At 45.7% G+C, this 20,537-nt stretch overlaps 1 protein-coding gene across 4 annotated transcripts in view; it reads right to left on the bottom strand.

Annotated features, from left to right (window-relative positions):
• LOC124035616 (transcription factor SOX-6-like) overlaps positions 1-20,537 on the bottom strand; it is a 226,213-nt gene that overhangs the window by 119,515 nt on the left and 86,161 nt on the right. For all 4 annotated transcript variants that reach the window (XM_046349155.1, XM_046349156.1, XM_046349154.1 and 1 more), the window contains one exon: positions 1,356-1,445. In XM_046349155.1, the coding sequence (XP_046205111.1) occupies positions 1,356-1,445 (90 nt within the window). The remainder of the gene's footprint in view (positions 1-1,355; positions 1,446-20,537) is intronic.

Here is a 20,537-nt window from a genome sequence, read left to right on the forward strand (position 1 = left end):
TCTCTTCTCTATCTCCCCTCATCTCTTCTCTCTCTCCCCTCATCTCTCCTCTCTCTTCTCTATCTCCCCTCATCTCTTCTCTATCTCCCCTCATCTCTTCTCTATCTCCCCTCATCTATTCTCTATCTCCCCTCATCTCTTCTCTATCTCCCCTCATCTCTTCTCATCTCTTCTCTATCTCCCCTCATCTCTTCTCTATCTCCCCTCATCTCTTCTCTATCCCCCCTCATCTCTCCTCTCTCTTCTCTATCTCCCCTCATCTCTTCTCTATCTCCCCTCATCTCTTCTCTATCTCCCCTCATCTCTTCTCTATCTCCCCTCATCTCTCCTCTCTCTTCTCTATCTCCCCTCATCTCTTCTCTATCTCCCCATCATCTCTTCTCTATCTCCTCCCCTCATCTCTTCTCTATCTCCCCTCATCTCTTCTCTATCTCCCCTCCCTCATCTCTTCTCTATCTCCCTCATCTCTTCTCTATCTCCCCTCATCTATTCTCTATCTCCCCTCATCTCTTCTCTATCTCCCCTCATCTCTTCTCATCTCCCCTCTCTTCTCTATCTCCCCTCATCTCTTCTCTATCTCCCATCTCATCTCTTCTCTATCTCCCCTCATCTCTTCTCTATCTCCCCTCATCTCTTCTCTATCTCCCCTCATCTCTTCTCTATCTCTATCTCCCCTCATCTCTTCTCTATCTCCCCTCATCTCTCCTCTCTCTATCTCCCCTCATCTCTTCTCTTCTCTATCTCCCTCATCTCTTCTCTATCTCCCCTCATCTCTTCTCTATCTCATCTCTTCTCTATCTCTCCTCATCTCTTCTCTATCTCCCCTCATCTCTTCTCTATCTCCCCTCATCTCTTCTCTATCTCCCCTCATCTCTTCTCTATCTCCCCTCATCTCTTCTCTATCTCCCCTCATCTCCTCTCTATCTCCCCTCATCTCTTCTCTATCTCCCCTCATCTCTTCTCTATCTCCCCTCATCTCTTCTCTCTCGACATGAACCCACTGCATGAGTAGGAAGCAGTGTCTCTAGTCTTATAGTTTTATATAGCAGACCACTGCCTAGTCTCTAACAGTAAACCACAGACACAAACAAAATTACAGACTGGGAAATGGGGTTGGAATTTAAAGAGAGGGCTCTGGATAGGGGCATTTTGACATAACAGATAAGGAACGTGCAGAAAAGAACTAGGGAAGGCATCCAAGAGCTTTTGTCTAATTTCAGAGTGCAAGCCTGTTTCTTAGATTATGTATAGATGATGTATGTCTGATAGGAATAGAAGGATTTGCTAATCTCACTTTTAAGACACTCTTTACAAGAGAGCGCTGCGGTTGTGAGTGACCTCAGCATCAAGCTTACCTTTAACTTCTCCCAGAAGATCACCGGTGTCGAGCCTTTCCATCTTCTCTTTCCAGTCTTTTGACAGAAGTGTTTCCATGCAACTGGATTCTGAAAGACATGGGAAAGAAAAGAGACCTTTTAAAATGCTTTCACTTTAAACTTCACCTCTCCAACCGATTTCTTTCAGGAAAGGGTACGTCAAATCTAAATTCAATTTTTATGTATTTAGATTTTTACGATATTATACGATAATATTTTGAAGGTTCCAATTTCATTCATGTAATTTCAGTTTGAATTGAATTACTGGTATTTGTATAACAATGAAAAGGAGCCTGAACATATTCTTCTCATAACAAAATGGAGGTAGAGGAAATATGTTTCTAATGAGAGGTGCTTTCTCTGTTGTCATTCACATGCCAAAAGTGTCCGTTTCTCACGCATGCCTCAGCACTCCAGTAATACTAACACAACTAACACACACATCAACAGTCCTTGTCAAAACTAGCTGTGTATGTTAATGCACACATACACACTAAAGGTGTCCTGTCCCCAACAGTCAAAATGAAACATTGACAGCTTCTTGGTGAAAAGAAGACAATGTCACTTGTCATTCAGAGTGAATATTATTAATTAGAACTAAAAACCATTCACTTATTTCCCAACTGAATAGCTCTAATTACTGATGGTAGATTAAAACACATTCACTCTTGAGCACCCATTGAGGACGGTAAAAGGTTAGACAGATAGATGGGGTGAGAGAGGGGGGAGACAGACAGTATAGCCATGGTAAGGGCAGAGACAGTGCAGAGACATGAAGAAGGAGGTAAAGGTTGAGACAGGGTGTGTCCAAGCGTTCTCACAGCCGCCAGTGATGAAAACAATTAACATTTGTCCGGCTGACAATGAATCAGTGGAGGAATGGCTGGAATCTGCCATGCTGTCGTTGGGGTAGCTGATAAAGAACACACTGCTGGCCCAGCCGACCCGGGCCTCGCCGGTCCCCGCACTGCGCAGAGGTCAGCCTGTTCCCATCAAACACCCCCCGTCCCCCCGTCTCTCCTCCCATCCCCTCCACCCTCCGCAAGTCAAACTGCAGGCTCCCAGGCACGCTGCCCCCTGTCTGAACTGCACTAAGACAGCCAGGCCACTATACCAAGATCCAGGATTAGCACTGAGCAGGGCCCTGCTGTCTGTCTGTTTGTCTATCTATCTGACTCCTACTCACAAAGTGGGGCTGCCACCATGGACATACCCACCAGCTGATGCCTGACTTACCCATGAGAGCAGTCCTAGATCTCCTCTCATACCTTCATACTGCTGGTTAAGGCTTGATATATAGTTAATACCACAAGTCAACTGTTCCGGTATGATGTCTACTCTCTACTCTCTGATGTCTACTCTCTAGTAAATATAGAACCATGCTGCTGTTGTTTCTAAGTCGGGCTCCGTGTTAACTGACATGACTGTTCCTGAAAACAGGAGCCCTAAACAGATCAAGTCATGTTGCCTGAAGATGACATCATGGAGTGTAAGACAGGGTTTGTTCACTCTGAAAGGGAGTAAAGGGCAAACAGCAAAAGCAGACATTGCTGCAGTTCACAGAAAGCATTGGGACTCCATCAGGAATGGTTTAACCACTCTCCTGACAATGGCTCATTTATGGTCTCCTTCTGCCAACTAAAGGGTACAATTCATAAGAACATACTTCTGGATGCCTTCAGGGATTGTCTTAGGAGTGCTTTGTGTTTTCAGATTATAGTAGTCATCACATGCTCTGGAGGCAGTGGAACGAACAGAATGCAATTATCATCTAGATCAAGATCTGTTGTGTAAAGATGTATCGTTATACAATACATTTGATATTTCATTTGATGTTTCATGTTTCGGATATATTATTTTACATTATACTGTACAGTAAAGGAGATATGCGAGAGACAGAGAGAGAGAGAGAGAAGAGAGAACGAGAGAGAAAGAGAGAGAGAGACAGAGAGACAGAGAGAGAGAACGAGAGAGAGAGAGAGAGAACGAGAGAGAACGAGAGAGAAAGAGAGAGAGACAGAGAGAGAGAGAGACAGAGAGACAGAGAGCGAGAGAGAGAGAGAGAGAGAGAGAGAGAGAGAGAGAGAGAGAGAGAGAGAGAGAGAGAGAGAGAGAGAGAGAGAGAGAGAGAGAGAGAGAGAGAGAGAGAGAGAGAGAGAGAGAGAGAGAGAGAGAGAGAGAGAGAGAGAGAGAGAGAGAGAGAGAGAGAGAGAGAGACAGAGAGACAGAGAGATAGAGAGACAGAGAGAGAGAGAGAGAGAGAGAGAGAGAGAGAGAGAGAGAGAGAGAGAGAGAGAGAGAGAGAGAGAGAGAGAGAGAGAGAGAGAGAGAGAGAGAGAGAGAGAGAGAGAGAGAGAGAGAGAGAGAGAGAGAGAGAGAGAGAGAGAGAGAGAGAGAGAGAGAGAGAGAGAGAGAGAGAGAGACAAAGAGAAAGATCCTAAATGGTTTGGATCATTCTCCCATTATTATTGACTCTCTTCCTCTGACTGATGAAGAGAGAGGATTTAGAAAGTAAACAGTTTAGAAAGTACACAGCTGATGATTCCTTTTATCTGGGGTGTAATGTCTTCACCCTTCACTTCCACAATCCAAACATGATACCTCACTATGAAAACACATCAAGTTCAGAGGGACTGGGAGGGGAGTAATAGGGGCTCAATGGTTAGCCTGCCTCTGTTTAACGTTGGCTTTCAAAAAGATCAAGCGGAGTGGCCATTTTGTTTGATTGTCCACTTCCTCCGTGGCAGAGAGGCCAACAGGACATCACAGGCTCAGGTCACTATAACATTACTTCTGCTTTATTGACTTTCCAATACCCAACTCACAGTTTGTCTCCCTGACCCAGGATGAGAGAGGTGCAGTGTGTGTGTGTGTGTGGTGTGTGTGTGTGTGTGTGTGTGTGTGTGTGTGTGTGTGTGTGTGTGTGTGTGTGTGTGTGTGTGTGTGTGTGTGTGTGTGTGTGTGTGTGTGTGTGTGTGTGTGTGTGTGTGTGTGTGTGTGTGTGTGTGTGTGTGTGTGTGTGTGTGTGTGTGTTGACTCCCTGCTTCCCCGCCTGGCAGTGGGATCACAGACACACAGGGGTTGAGGGCAGGGGGAGTGAATGAGTTCCGCTTCTCTTCCATGGGCCTCACCCCTGGGTGAGCAAGCTTCCTCTTCCTCCTGGACTTATCCCCATCAACACACTCCCCCAGATAACAGCCCTCCCTCAATACAGATACACAACAACAGCAACACACTCCTCTACCAACTCAGGCAGAAAGAACACGCAAAGACACAAACACTCACTCACAAACTCATGTTGATATATACACCCATACTTTCACACAAATCCACACACAGGTAAATGTACATACATACACATCACCAGAGATGCTGCTCCAGCACTTGATCATTAAGCAATGCACCAACTGTTGTAGATAATATGGTGCCAGCTCCCATTCTACTCCACCCCTCCCACTTTTCCCTCCTTCTCCTCCTCCTCCTCCTCCTACTCCTCCTCCTCCTCCCCCCCTCCCCTCCCCTGAGAGTGGCCGCTCCCTGACTCCTCCATACTGCACCTCCATCCCCAACCCTGGGCCAGACACAGCCTGCCAAGCCCTCACACAAGACAGCCTAGAGCTGGAATGTGCAAGAGAACCTGCCTGCCTGCTTGCCTGCGCTTTCTCTTTTCCACCTGGGAGAGTGAATAATGGCCTGGATTAGTATATAAAATAACTTAGAAACACCTTTCAATGCTCCAACAGCTTAGAACCAAATAGGCATACCCAAATGAAAATATTGCTGTTATAATTTTCAATCAGGCATACTTTAGGAAAACACACAAAATGACTCAGTCGTCTGGCTTATTTCACAGCGGTCTTAGAAAGGCTAAACCATTTTTAGAGGAATTTAGATTAATAGTAGTGTGTGTATGTGTGTGCTCTTTTAATTTCTCAAATTCCTGTCTGTCTTCTCTGGAGAGATTAAACATGCCAATGGAAACACTGTGTTATATCATAATAATAGTTAGTGTCATATTAAGATGTGAGCAGTAGGTGCACAGTGTCCATTTTTAGACAGAGCTTGTAACAAATCATACAACTATCACACCCCATTGGTCTTGTAATCAAAACCAGATATGTTTCATAGGAAAAGATAGAATATTCAAATCCAGGTGATTTATATTGACGATCTTAAAACCAACACAAAGTTAATATTGTATGTTGCAGTGTGGCTGTCAATATCAGTGGATTTCTGTCTATCCTTGTGGGGATAGAGATACCAAAATCTGCAGAAAGTGGAATCGTGTAGTTGGCTTGTCATTGAAAAATGCTTGAACAAGATAAATTAAGAGTCCCTTTGAGCTTATTTTCTATTTTCCTAAGAGGGACTCTTAAATATCTCCCTCTCTCTTTCTCCCTCTCTTCCTCCCTCTCTTTCTCCCTCTCTCCTCTGAGATAAAATGCTGTGCAGCTCTGGAGCAGCCCATTGAGACAGGATGAGAATGGAATGAAAACAATAGCTCTTATCAGACTCTTATTTACATTTTCCCAGCGTCCCCGCGGCAGACAGCTCAGCTTGTCACTGAGCCCGGCCGGCCCCACTGGACCCGTACCAGCTTCCTCCGTCCTCCGGCCCCGCCGATACCACAGGCCCCTGGGGACCCTGGCCTGGCAGCAACCCCCACTGCTCTGCCACTAGCACAGATAGCAACATACGAGACAAAACTACTCCAGAATGTTTCCGGAATGTGTTCCCCTGGAGGAGGAAGTGGGGAGCGGGCCCAGCTCCCTAAGACTGTCTTTACGGAGCTTACGGAGCTGGATACAGGTCCCGCCCCATCTCCACTTCTTCCAAGTTTCTTGCTCATTTCCTAGCGGCACCGTGTTGCAATGTAAAGCCTGCCAATTACCTGATACTGCCAACTACAATATGTTTCTATCTGCTATCTCCATTGTGGTCTGGTACACAGCTTGTTCATGCAGCTATCCTGCAATCTGTCTGATGTGGGTGAAAAGTCAGAGGGATTGAGACACCTAGAGCAAAGATGAGCTGACTACATTAGACTTAGTCTTTCACTACATTCAAACAAGAACTAATGGTGCTCATAAATCTGAACAAAGGGATGTTTCTGGGCTAGTGTTTGGTATAAACAGGGCTTTCAGCACCTGGCACTGAGCACTGCCAGAATCCCATGTTGAACAGAAACCACAACAGTGTAACCCTAAGAGGCGGGTAAGCACTGCTGACAATCTCACCCCCAGCCTCTTTAGAAGATAAAATAAATAAAAGCTAATCTCTCTGTCTCGCTCAAACATTTTAAAGCAACCGTTTATAAAGCTGAATTAGTGTTTTATTGAGCATATTGTAATAAGTTACTGTTAATAAAGTGAGTGCAAGCTGGTCATAAAGACTTCTGCATGTGCCAAGCTGAGGGAAAGTCGTTAGCTAATGTATTGTTTTATTGCGGCCCTAAACAGAGTGGTTCAATCAGAGTATCATCGGATGCACCGCACGGTTAAGTTCCAATCACCAAGAGGAAAACACAGACGGCACAAATAAATACACTAACAAGCAAATCAAACCTTGTCAATTTGGATTTGAAATGGTCCGTGAAAAATAATATCTTAATGATTCATGATTCATGTTGTTATCTACTTGGGAAATGACTTTAACGATTGGCATTCGGGTATCAACCAAGAACACATTAAATAAAGCCATGTGAGGCACGTTAAATAGACAACCTCATGTCTCATATCTTCTGTGTGTTTTGTCATACAGCCGGAAAGATAAACAGAGTGAGTTGTACCCGTAGGTCTCTTCCCAGGCATCATGAGACTGTGTTTTCCTCCCTGCGGGGGCAGTCGTCTCTGGGTGTCCTCCTGTCTGTCTCTCTCTCTGTCTCTCAGTGGGCCCGGTGGCCCTATGCCAACACATCTGTCCCTCCCTCCCTCCGCTCCGTGCCCTCACCACCCTGTCTGCCTGCAGCCTGCGGCCCACTCACTCACTCACACGCCTATTGTAATCCCTCAACAGGAAGAAGCGATTCCCCTCATCAATCCTCCTCAACACTGAGAACCACACAGGACGGAGGGAGAGATCCTGAAGGATGACAACACAACACTGACCCGGCCAGGAATCCAGCCAATCAGCTAGCATCCCACTCTCTGTCTATCCACCAGCAGGTCCCGCTATCACTGCTGCTGCTTCAACATACATACTGTAACAGCCACTGACAGTAGGCTTCTCAGGCTATGATATTCTCTATACAGATACTGTATGTGACTAGTGGCTGCTAGTGGAGTGTTTGTGACGGCTCATTGTGGTGGAGGATGGAGAGAGAGCTATCTGTGAGAGTCACAGGAGTCTCAGCATCAGCCCTGTATACAGTATTAGTGGTTAGAGCCTCCGGGGGAAACAAGACATTATTAAATCAATGATCAACTAACATTGGCCATATAAATGATTTCCTCCTCAGTACGGCGGAGCCTTATAAACAGAGGCTGTGGGCTGGATGGAGGATAGCTTTTATTAAGGGCCCAGCGAGAGGCAGCGTTTTAGAGTAGGAGTGCTCTCAGTGAGCTAGCTAGAGGACTCGCTGAGTTGGAGGACACACTTGTACAAATAGTGGTAGTTAGGTTCATAATTATCTTCAGTGAACTTTTAGAGTGCTTTTAATAATATTTGCAAAAAGAAAGGATCCTAGACTGAAAGTGTTAGGCTGAAGCTATCGGTGTACAAATATGTCAAGGTTAGGAGAATAAAGCAGGTTGCGTTCAATTTGGTGAGGGCAACAAGTCAATTTGAAGCTATTATTCTCCACTCTAAATGAAAATAACTCATTCTATTATCTATTTAACTCAGGGCTGAATTTGTAACCCTGAGAATCGCTCAGTCAGATCCGGTTCTAGACAGACAATATGAATCCCGTTCCCCAGTCTCTTCTCTCCCCAAACTACCTCACTCTGTATGGACCCATTCCCCAGTCTCTCCTCTCCCCAATCTACCTCACTCTGTATGGACCCGTTCCCCAGTCTCTCCTCTCCCCAATCTACCTCACTCTGTATGGACCCGTTCCCCAGTCTCTCCTCTCCCCAATCTACCTCACTCTGTATGGACCCGTTCCCCAGTCTCTCCTCTCCCCAATCTACCTCACTCTGTATGGACCCGTTCCCCAGTCTCTCCTCTCCCCAATCTACCTCACTCTGTATGGACCCGTTCCCCAGTCTCTCCTCTCCCCAATCTACCTCACTCTGTATGGACCCGTTCCCCAGTCTCTCCTCTCCCCAAACTACCTCACTCTGTATGGACCCGTTCCCCAGTCTCTCCTCTCCCCAATCTACCTCACTCTGTATGGACCCGTTCCCCAGTCTCTCCTCTCCCCAATCTACCTCACTCTGTATGGACCCGTTCCCCAGTCTCTCCTCTCCCCAATCTACCTCACTCTGTATGGACCCGTTCCCCAGTCTCTCCTCTCCCCAATCTACCTCACTCTGTATGGACCCGTTCCCCAGTCTCTCCTCTCCCCAATCTACCTCACTCTGTATGGACCCGTTCCCCAGTCTCTCCTCTCCCCAAACTACCTCACTCTGTATGGACCCGTTCCCCAGTCTCTCCTCTCCCCAATCTACCTCACTCTGTATGGACCCGTTCCCCAGTCTCTCCTCTCCCCAATCTACCTCACTCTGTATGGACCCGTTCCCCAGTCTCTTCTCTCCCCAATCTACCTCACTCTGTATGTACCCGTTCCCCAGTCTCTCCTCTCCCCAATCTACCTCACTCTGTATGGACCCGTTCCCCAGTCTCTTCTCTCCCCAATCTACCTCACTCTGTATGGACCTGTTCCCCAGTCTCTTCTCTCTCCAATCTACCTCACTCTGTATGGACCCGTTCCCCAGTCTCTCCTCTCCCCAATCTACCTCACTCTGTATGGACCCGTTCCCCAGTCTCTCCTCTCCCCAATCTACCTCACTCTGTATGGAAAACAAACTTACAAAGTCAAGATTTACAAAAAGATTCTCACTAAGGGAATCTTGTGAATATCTTAATCACAGAGGCAGTAAAAACAAGACCCCATCATCGCAGCAAATAAAACACAATAATTACAAGAAGCCGGCAGAAAAGTGAAACGCAGTGAGAAAACATGTTTTGTCATTCCACCGGTAGTTCCAGAGACAACAGCTGTTGGATGAGGAATGCAGATCCTCCTGAAGTCTCCATAATCATGGCCTTATTGAAGGGAGGACAAAAAGGGCACTAATTGCAAGGGAGCAATCTAAACGTAATAGGTTACACACTCCCGGGCGGCATTGCACAATGCAAACGCTAAAGAGAGGAGAGAGAGAAAAAACAACACTATTCTGTGTACAACAGTGGCATCGTTGCTCATTTTCAGGCAATTACCTTGCCTCCTTGTCAACAGTTTTAATAACCTCTTATCATTTCCACAAGACTTTTTGCTTCAGTTAAATAATTTCAGCTCTTTAATATGCAAATGCAGCCGCTGGCATGCATGGGTGAAGAGGCCTGGCTCCTTAAGATGTGCCAGTACATTGTGGAGCACCTGCACCTCGGGAAAAGCTTGATTTAATTGACACCTAATACTATTCATTATTCCACTTGGTGAGCATCCCTGTTAGTCACCTGTAGGCTCCCCTATAGACACCATCCCAGCTTGACAACCGCCACTATAAATAGAACACAACCAGCCTGGGATATTCTGCAACCCAGGCTCACGGAGGAACCCCTCACACACCCTTATGTCCATACACACTCACGTCTGTAAGCCTGAGGGGTGGGGCCTGGGCTCTCTGTTAGAGGTCAGGGGTCATTGGAAGATGTTGCTAACGACATGAGGATAACGTTAAACAATCCCTGACCTGTGCACACACACACTTAAAGGGACCATGAGAGCCTAAAGGTCCACCTGGATGTACTAAACCAGAAGACATTCAACTAAATCAGAGGGCAAAAGCTGCAATCCTCATGTACATTTACATGAGGTATGTGTGTGTGTAACATAGACCTAAACATAGACCTAAACCTAAATCTCCAGGAAGTTTTAACAAAAGGTGTATTTGTAATAACCTGCTGTAGGTTAGTAGGAGAAATGTCCTGGTTAGCCAGGGGCTGTTAGTGCTGAGGTCACCACTTTTCCTGCTTTCTCTTTATCCATAGGAGCCGAGGTGCTAAGCCTACAGCAGTGACCCCGCCATTCCAGGCTCTGGTATCCAGTACCCGCCACCGGCTCCACAGCGGACCTCTGAATAGGACACGTGTCTATCAAGCATACTGTATAATAATGAACCATCCCCAAGAGGCTTCACCTCTTCAGCAGGGCAACACGTGACCTCTCCCAATCCATTTTAGTGCGGGACTTTGTGGCAATCAGCCTTGAATTATTAAAGTGAGCAGTGAGCGATGATCAATTCATGCATCCCCAGCCCGTCGTCCACGAAGCAGTACTTCGGCAGAAACTACACAGAGAACACTGGGAAATGCTTCCAGACAATGAACATAAATGTGAAATATGTCAGGCCTGATATGTCAATAATGTAAACTGTTAAGGCTGAGGCGAAGCTAATCGAAAGGAAATGCTACCAGAGGACGTGGGTGAAGAGACTCCAGGCTGGTTAGATTCCCTCCTTCATTAAGTGTGTAAAAGCGTGAGATTTCTGCACTCTCTCCATCCTGTCTAGACCAGAGGGACTGGCTGGGGAGCAGCATCTGGCCAGCCTGCGTACATGGAGAGGAGTGCCAGCTACCTTGCCCCCTAGGAGTGGGTCTCTGTGCAGCCTGTTATGAGATAGTGGTGACCATATGAAAGAACTGTGTGTGAATTATAAATGTGAGCCGGTCCACAGGAGAAGAGAGGAGAGGCAGGCAGTGAACACCGCAGTACTGCCAGCCAGCAATCTGAAAGGGCCGCTGGCCAGAGAAGGGCTTGGATGCCGCTTAAAACACAACCCTAAAGCTCTCTTATCTACATGAAAGAGAAAATACGAAGTTGAAATAAGAAAAAAGAAAGTAGCAAGAAGCTAGGAAGTATGTAACTCAAGGAACCTGGAGAAGGAAGAGGGGAAAAATCCAATCAAAACGTAGTGAGGGGAGATGAGGAGCCAAGATAAACCAGGACTCAGAGCCCCCAAAACTGCAATCTCCTCTTAAGCCAGAGAGTGGCAGCTGGCAGAACAGCTGGTGAATAGGATTAATGTCAGAAGAATGAAATAAAACTCAACATATGTCCGAGCCTGAGGTGTTGGGACTGTGCGTGATTGTGCCCCCGATGGATGCCATGTGTGCATCTGGAAGGAGCCAGCCGCTGTGCTCTGCTGTGCCGTGCTGCTCCACTGTGCTCCAGACTCCAGCTCCTCTCTCTCTCTCTACCCCACAAGGTCACTTTTAACAACTACCACCATTAAATGCTTGGATAGCAAAATGTACTTTTTCTCGCCCCCTCTCCTCCTCTCTCCCGCCCTATTAAGGCAGCTGAGGCTGTTGCTCTACTACATTTCTAATAATAATAATTTAATTAAAATCTGTATTAATGTGTAACACAAGGACATCAGTAGGGTTCAGAGCTTCTTCCAGGATGCTCGAGGTACAGTAATTGGAAAGTTCAAGACATTGTTTTCTGGTATTTCTATATAGAAATAACTGAAAAGCAAAGAAAAAACTGAAAAGCAAAGAAATAATCAAATGTTTACCTCCTTCAAAGAGACTGCCTTGAACCATAATAGAGCACGTTGAATACCTTCTAAAGTCACACAGCCTATAGCTACACCTGAAAGTTTATCAACTGATAATGAAGGCTTATTCAGAGAGGAAACCAAACAATAAGAACATGTAATGAACACCTTGCTGAAATGAAGTAGAGCTTAAATCACACATTATGATAAACATACAAATAAGGAAGTCCGTCCTAGGAGGTAAATAAATGAAAAGTAAAATGACACGAAGGAAGAGAGGAGGAGGACGTCTGTTTCAAACTTCAGCCAGTGCTGATGAGGGTCTCAACACTGTGAAGATGAGCATTACGAGGGAGATGTAGACTTCATTTGAATTTATAATTTCCATTTGATGTCGGTAATCATTAGGGTCCACACACTGTAATAAATTATAATAATTTCACACAAGAATTAAATTACTGGGTACCTTGCAGTGGAGACGATTTTTGTTGGGTACCCTGCAATCTAACTGTCAGATATAAACTCTGCTGCTAATCAATGCTCCAAAACATTCCCATTTATTCATCTGTGTTAAACGAATAGAAGTGTGTGGATAACGCTGCTTACTGTGACCATGGCTGCTCAATGGGATTTACTAAATGAATGTTTGCCTGAGACGGTACAAGGACAAAAAAATACTCATCGGATCCACATGAAGGATTAAAATGTGCAGTGAAGTGTCTGGCATAGCCCCCCAAACTTTATTTTATCTTCAACGTTTAGAGGCAACGCCGATGTGCTTCACAGATTCCTCTGCATTATACACAGAAGGTAAATGCTGCCTTAATAAAAAAAAGAAGAGATACTAAAGTGAAAAAAGAAAGACTTTACAAGCATGGTAATAGTGATATAATATTATAACGTGCTCTCCAGGTCCATCCAGGATATTTCATCCATGATAATTACAGGTGCATACTATGCTTTTAGGCTTTATATTACTTTACATACATGCGTATGTGTGTGTGTGTGTGTGTGTGTGTGTGTGTGTGTGTGTGTGTGTGTGTGTGTGTGTGTGTGTGTGTGTGTGTGTGTGTGTGTGTGTGTGTGTGTGTGTGTGTGTGTGTGTGTGTGTGTGTGTGTGTGTGTGTGTGTGTGTGTGTGTGTGTGTGTGTGTGTGTGTAGACATGTTGAGAACATGGCAAAAGCATATACAGTACCTGGTACCGTACATATAAATTCAACAAGATAACTTTACATATAATGATTTAGGACATATAGTGATAATATATAATATAGTGCCTTCGGAAAGTATTCAGATCCCTTTTACACATTTTGTTAGATTACAGCCTTGTTCAAAAAAATATATTAAATTGTATTTTTTTCCTCATTAATCTACACACAATACCCCATAATGACAAATCTTTGCTAATTTATAAAACATTTAAAACAGAATATAAGACATTTACATTAGTATTCAGGCCCTTTACTCAGTATTTTGTTGAAGCACCTTTGGCAGCTATTACTCGATTCTTCTTGGGTATGACGCTACAAGCTTAGCGCACCTGTATTTGGGGAGATTCTCCCATTTTTCTCTGCAGATCCTCTCGAGCTCTGTCAGGTTGGATGGAGAGCGTCGCTGCACAGCTATTTTCAGGTCTCTCCTGAGATCTTTCGACTGGGTTCAAGTCTGGGCTCTGGCTGGGCCACTCAAGAACATTCAGAAACTTGTCCCAAAGCCACTCCTGCGTTGTCTTGGCTGTGTGCTTAGGGTCGTTGTCCTGTTGGAAGGTAAGCCTTCACCCCAGTCTGAGGTACTGAGCACTCTGGAGGAGGTTTTCATCAAGGATCTCTCTGTACTTTGCTCTTTTAATTTTTGCCTCGATCCTGACTAGTCTCCCAGTCCCTGCCGCTGAAAAGCACACCCACAGCATGATGCAGCCACCACCATACTTCACAGTAGGGATGGTGCCAGGTTTCCTCCAGACGTGATGCTTGGAATTCAGGCCAAAGAGTTCAATCTTGGTTTCATCAGACCAGAGAATCTTGTTTCTCATGGTCTGAGAGTCTATAGGTGTCTTTTGGAAAAGTCCAAGCGTCCTGTCATAGGCCTTTCACCGAGGAGTGGATTCCGTCTGGTGGAGTGCTGCAGAGATGGTTGTCCTTCTGGAAGGTTCTCCCATCTCCACAGAGGAACTCTAGAGCTCTGGCAGAGTGACCAACAGGTTCTTCTAAGGCCTTCTACCCCGATTGCTCAATTTGGCCGGGCAGCCTGCTCGAGGAAGAAGTTTTTTCCATTTAAAAATGATGGACGCCACTATGTTCCGGACCTTCAATGCTGCAGACGTTTTTTGGTATCCTTCCTTCTGTGCCTCGACAAAGTCCTGTCTCGGAGCTTAACGGACAATTCCTTCGACCTCATGGCTTGGTTTTTGCTCTGACATACACTGTCAACTGTGGGACCTTATAAGGTATCTTTTTTAAAGTTTTATAAATTAGCAAACATTTTTTTTTTTAACTGTTTAACTTCGTCATATGGGGTATTGTGTGTAGATTGCTGAGGATTTGTATTTATTTAAACTATTTTACAATAAGGCTGTAACATAAGAAATGTGGAAAAAGTCAAGGGGTCTGAATACTTTCCGAAGGCACTGTAAATATTCAAATAAAACTTTACTTTGTCTAATTAAGGGGCGCCTATATGCTATTGCAGTCTGTGACATTCTCAGTTTCTACCAAGCAGCAATTAAAGATGTTTATGAACCAGCTCTGTTTACTTGGATGTCAGAGTTCAGGATGTGCACACATTGCTCTGTGGACGGCGAGTCCAAAGGTCACTATTTTTAGATGACGACCTCCATTCTCTAACCCATACCCCCCCCCCCCCCCCCCACACACACACACACACACACACACACACACACACACACACACACACACACACAAAATGATGTTTTAGTTTACAAAGTAATTGAGCAATGATCTGAACAACTGGTACGGTGCCAAAATATTAAATTGGTTAAGGCTAAGCAGCACTGCATGTACAAATGTTCTCATATGCAGTTTTTGTATTGAATATCTCCATCTCTGAGACTGAACACAATAGACATTTCTGATGCTAGGCCAGCCAGACCAGGGAGAATTAGGATGATGAAGTAACCATGGTACTTCAAAGGTTAAGAATTCCAATTTCTAGGAAGTCCCCTTCGCTGGCCCACAGCTAAACGTCTCAATGCACTATTGTTCCAAAATGGTTCTGCAACAATGGGAGCCGTATTTTCCTTTGAAACAAGCCATCCCCTTTCTCTGGGATACAGAGCCACACGGACTGAGACAAGCTGTGCAAGGATGGAAGAATTCAGATCTCATGTGAGCTCATTGCCCAGCCATGACTTTAACAAAATGTTAACAACAGAAATCTTACGGCAGCCGCCATGAAGCCAACTGGCACCCAGGGGAGAACTACAAACAGGCAGGAAGAGTGAGAGAGAAGAGGGGAGGAGAAGAGGGATGGAGAAAGTGGGGTGCCTCAACACACAAATCACTAATTGCATAATAAGATAATATGATAAGATAGAGGAAAATGTCATTCCAGCCCAGCGATCATTAATTATAATCCAGTCATAACTTTAACCTATCATTGGAACTTCATGACATGTAATGGATGCCAGGGTCTTAAAACATATTAACCACTCGACCTCTGCAGGCTTAAAATTATATCGGGGGCACTCCCAACGAGAGATGGTGTTCGCCGAATAATTATACTCATCAGCACTCAAGCTTTCCAACGCAATAAAACATGTTCCTATGCGTTTCTTCTGACATCCTCATCTCATCACATGTGAAATGTTATTGAACAAGGCGGGAGATAAAGAGAGTGAGGGCAGACATTTGTTTTATCAGTGATTAAACAGTCTCTCTGTTCAAGAGGCAGACATCAAAGTGGAGTGTAAATATTCATGCTCAGTGTTAGGTGGAAAACAATGCAAATATTGTACAAGGGGGATCTGTGTAATCTGTCATGTCTGCCTGTACCTAGCTGGATGGCTGACGTACCATGGTCTTATAAAACAAGCATGCGATGTGCCCTGAAATCATTAGCAGGCCACAGGGGCCGTCTGTGCCCATGGTGTGGGTTACATTGACACTATTTTCATCCCCGGTCAGATGACACCAGCTCTTTTGTCCAGTTATGTGTGGAGAATGCCTGGGAACCGAACGCCAAGGCTTGAACAGCGATACTGGGCAGAGACTTTCCCAGTATAACCCCTCTCAGACACGCACGCACGCACGCACGCACGCACGCACGCACGCACGCACGCACGCACACGCACGCACGCACGCACGCACGCACACACACACACACACACACACACACACACACACACACACACACACACACACACACACACACACACACACACACACACACACACACACACAACCCTGTTCTAATGTCCTACTGTCCATCCAACTGGCCCTCATCCCCAAGTTTCCCCCTGTCCTGGCAGAAGCTCTGTTGTGCCAATGGTTGCCCCCCCCCCCCCATCTCCCCCACCCTCCAGGCTGATTACGTAAAGCCTGTCCATATCGGTCCCTGTTCTGCATAAAGGAGTCTGGTATTTCCAGATCTACAGCTCCAGCACAATGACAGATTTAGGAGCATTAATGGGCTCTGCCTTCTTGTGTGTCAGCATTCTGCCCTCACTGTAGCATTCCAAATACTGAGGGGTCACATAAAACTGCCAGGCTATTAAAGCTGCTGAAAGTGTAGTCTCCTAAAAAAAGTGAAAGTGCACTCCTATTCTATACAAGCTGTTATTCTACACTGTTTAGTCTTTTAGTCTGTTTAAAGTAACATTGAAATTCATAGAAAAAAATACATAAAAACTCTTCCATAGCTTCTCGATAATTTTTTAAAATGAAGCACTATGTTTCAGGATAATTGAGTCCCAATCCATTATGGTTGGCTGTACTATAGGTCTGAGCCAGAGCTGAGATCCAGCTGATGGGATGCACCTATGGGGGGTGTGTCTGAACACAAATAGGCCTCTGTAAGGCCCTGGCTGTGATTTGTCTCCCTAAGACACCCGTTTCCTCCTATCAGGGGGATCCTGTGCAGCCACTGGGCCAGCAACACAATGGGAGCGTTGTGCTCCTCAGGCGCAGGGGGACAGAGTCAACAGCTGAATCCCGGGAAGATGGCTCTCGGAATGCTTCACAGCAGTTGCTACTGTTGACTAATGGGAATATGAGAAGAGGGAAGGTGATCCCAATGCAGCGAAGAATGGCACACTGAAGAAGCAGCTGCTTGTTTTGTCATCTCAAAGAGGGAGAGCTCCACTTTAGACGGATCTAGCTGCAACCCCCTATGCTGTTCTTGTTCTGTCAGGACTCCCCTCCTAGGAGGCAGTCGTGGTGTGGTGTGTATGGGTTCTGTTTGGACTGCATACTAAATCCATCGTTCAGAGTAGGCAGGCTGGAGAGAGAGAGTGGAGCGTGCTCCCTGTGCCCCATACTTAGCCATGTCATTTAGCTCTGGGCTCTGTTCACTGGCCTGGCAGCAGAGGGGCAGTGCTGTGGCAGGAGAGAGAGAGGGGGAGGGGAGGGGGAGAAGTGGTGGAGCTGGTATCTTTTGGTAAAAGTTCGTATGTCAGGCTGGCAGACTGCCCGCGGCATACAGCCTGAAAATCTATTTAACGTCTGCTTCACAGGGTGACAAGAGGTTTGATTGGCAGAGTGCAGAGAGCAGCTTTTGATCGTGTGTCCTAACAAGTGATTCCAGCTCATGTCTCTTCAGCCTGAACAGCTCCACATTACCTATTCAAACAAAAGTGACAGACCAGAGCACTGCTCCACAGGGCTGGCAGACCACGCCATGGGCCAAGAATGAACACAGGCACACACATAGAGAGAAAGAGAGAAAGAGAAAGGCACACACCCATATACAGGGAAAGTATTCAGACCAGTTGACTTTTTCCACATTTTGTTACATTACAGCCGTATTCTAAAATGTATTAAATCGTTATTTCCCCCACATCAATCTACACAAGATACCTCATAATGACAAAACATGTTTTAAGAAATATTTGCTCATTTACAATAGAATAAATCAACTGAAATATAACATTTACATAAGTATTCAGAGCCTTTACTCAGTACTTTGTTGAAGCACCTTTGGCAGTGAATACAGACTTGAGTCTTCTTGGGTATGACTCTACATGCTTGGCACACCTGTATTGGGGGGGATACTTCCTTTCTTCTCTGCAGATGCTCTCAAGCTCTGTCAGGTTGGATGGGGAGCGTCGCTGCACAGCTACTTTCAGGTCTCTCCAGAGACGTTCGATCGGGTTCAAGTTCAGGCTCAAGGACATTCACAGACTTGGCCCGAAGCCACTCCTGCGTTGTCTTGGCTGTGTGAACCTTCGCCCAAGTCTGAGGTCTCTGAAATTTCCCGGCCCCTGCCGCTGAAAAACATCCCCAAAACATGATGCTGTCACCACCATGCTTCACCGTAGGGATGGTGCCAAGTTTGGCCAGGTGGCCAGCTCTAGGAAGAATCTTGGTGGTTCCAAACTTCTTCCATCTAAGAATGATGGAGGCCACTGTGTTCTTGGGGACCTTCAATGCTGCAGACATGTTTTGGTACCATTCCCCAGATCTGTTCCTCGACACGATCCTGTCTCGGAGCTCTACAGACAATTCCTTCAAACTCAAGGCTTGGTTTTTGCTCTGACACTGTCAACTGTGGGACCTTATATAGACAGGTGTGAGCCTTTCCAAATAATGTCAAATCAATTTAATTTACCACAGATGTAAACAGTTGTAGAAACATCTCAAGGATGATCAACGGAAACAGGATGCACCTGAGCTCAATTTCAAGTCTCATAGCAAACGTTTATTTTAATTCTTTTTTTTTACCCCCTTTTCTCCCCAATTTCATGGTATCCAATTATTAGTAGCTACTGTTTGTCTCATCTCTACAACTCCCATACGGGCTCGGGAGAGACGAAGGTCGAGAGCCATGCTTCCTCCGCAACACAACCCAACCTGTGCTTCTTAACACAGCGCGCATCCAACCTGGAAGCCAGCCGCAACAATGTGTTGGAGGAAACACCATACACCTAGCGACCTGGTCAGCGTGCACTGCGCCCGGCCCGCCACAGGAGTCGCTAGTGCGTGATGAGACAAGGATATCCCTACTGGCCAAACCCTCCCTAACCCGGACAATGCTGGGCCAATTGTACGTCGCCCCATGGACCTCCCAGTAGCGGCCGGCTGTGACAGAGCCTGGGCTCAAACCCAGAGTCTCTGGTGGAACAGCTAGCACTGCGATGCAGTGCCTTACACTTTACCGTGAAATACTTGCTTTTACGAGCCCCAACCAAAGATGCAGAGTAAAAAAAAAATGATAAAAATGTAAAAAAACACACACACACACACACACACACACACACACACACACACACACACACACACACACACACAAAAACACACACACACACACACACACACACACACACACACACACACACACACACACACACACACACACACACACACACACACACACACACACACACACACACACACACACACACACACACACACACACACACACACACACACACACACACACACACACACACACGTAAACACACACACACACACGTAAACACACACACACACACACACACACTCAGAGGCACAAACACTTAGAGACAAAATCACTAAAATACTCAAACATACACAAATACAACAGCCACTGATCAAATGTGTCACTTGTATCAATATAAGCAGGTTGTCAGATAGACAGAAGAGAAGGACAATTATTAAAGCAGAAGACAAGAAGATGGAGCGCGAGTGGAAAGGAGAGGAAGAGAGAAACTAGCGGTTGACTGACGTTTGGGGGACTGGGGAGAGGAGAGTAGAGGAGAGCTAAGTGTTTGAAGCGCGCCTCAAAACCTGCAGCTTCACCTCGACTAGCAGCCAACACATTAAAAAGGCGACTGGGTCTCCAAGCCTCATTGCATATGCATCGAGTCAGAGGCTCACGCCACAGATCATTACAACAAAGATTCCTATTAATTAGGTGGGATTAAACAGAGCCAGACGACAAGGCAGCTGGATAGAGGGGAGAGGGAACGAGAGAGAGAGCTTGTCATACTATATTATTTCTTAAGCAAACCTTTAAGCGAGTCGTAAGATCACAACCAGATACTGTGGGCATGAATGTGCCTTTCTACAAGAAATCCTGAGCTTGGCTAATAACAATGCATTACGCATATAGTTTCAAACGGTACAAATCACCTGTAGCCAATTTTACAGTGAGCTTCCATGGCTGAGACAGCAGGATTGGGGCAGAGACTGTGTTAGGACTAAGTCATGAGTTCATCACTATTAATCAGGCCAAAGGCTTGAAGCTAATCCTATTCTCTTCCAAAGCTTTCCCCATCCCTGAATCTCATTACACACCGTGTCGTAATAGAGGATAATGACCCTGCCCTTCTTTAGCACA

The sequence above is a fragment of the Oncorhynchus gorbuscha genome, linkage group LG05 (assembly GCF_021184085.1).
Source record: "Oncorhynchus gorbuscha isolate QuinsamMale2020 ecotype Even-year linkage group LG05, OgorEven_v1.0, whole genome shotgun sequence".
Lineage (NCBI taxonomy): Eukaryota > Metazoa > Chordata > Actinopteri > Salmoniformes > Salmonidae > Oncorhynchus > Oncorhynchus gorbuscha.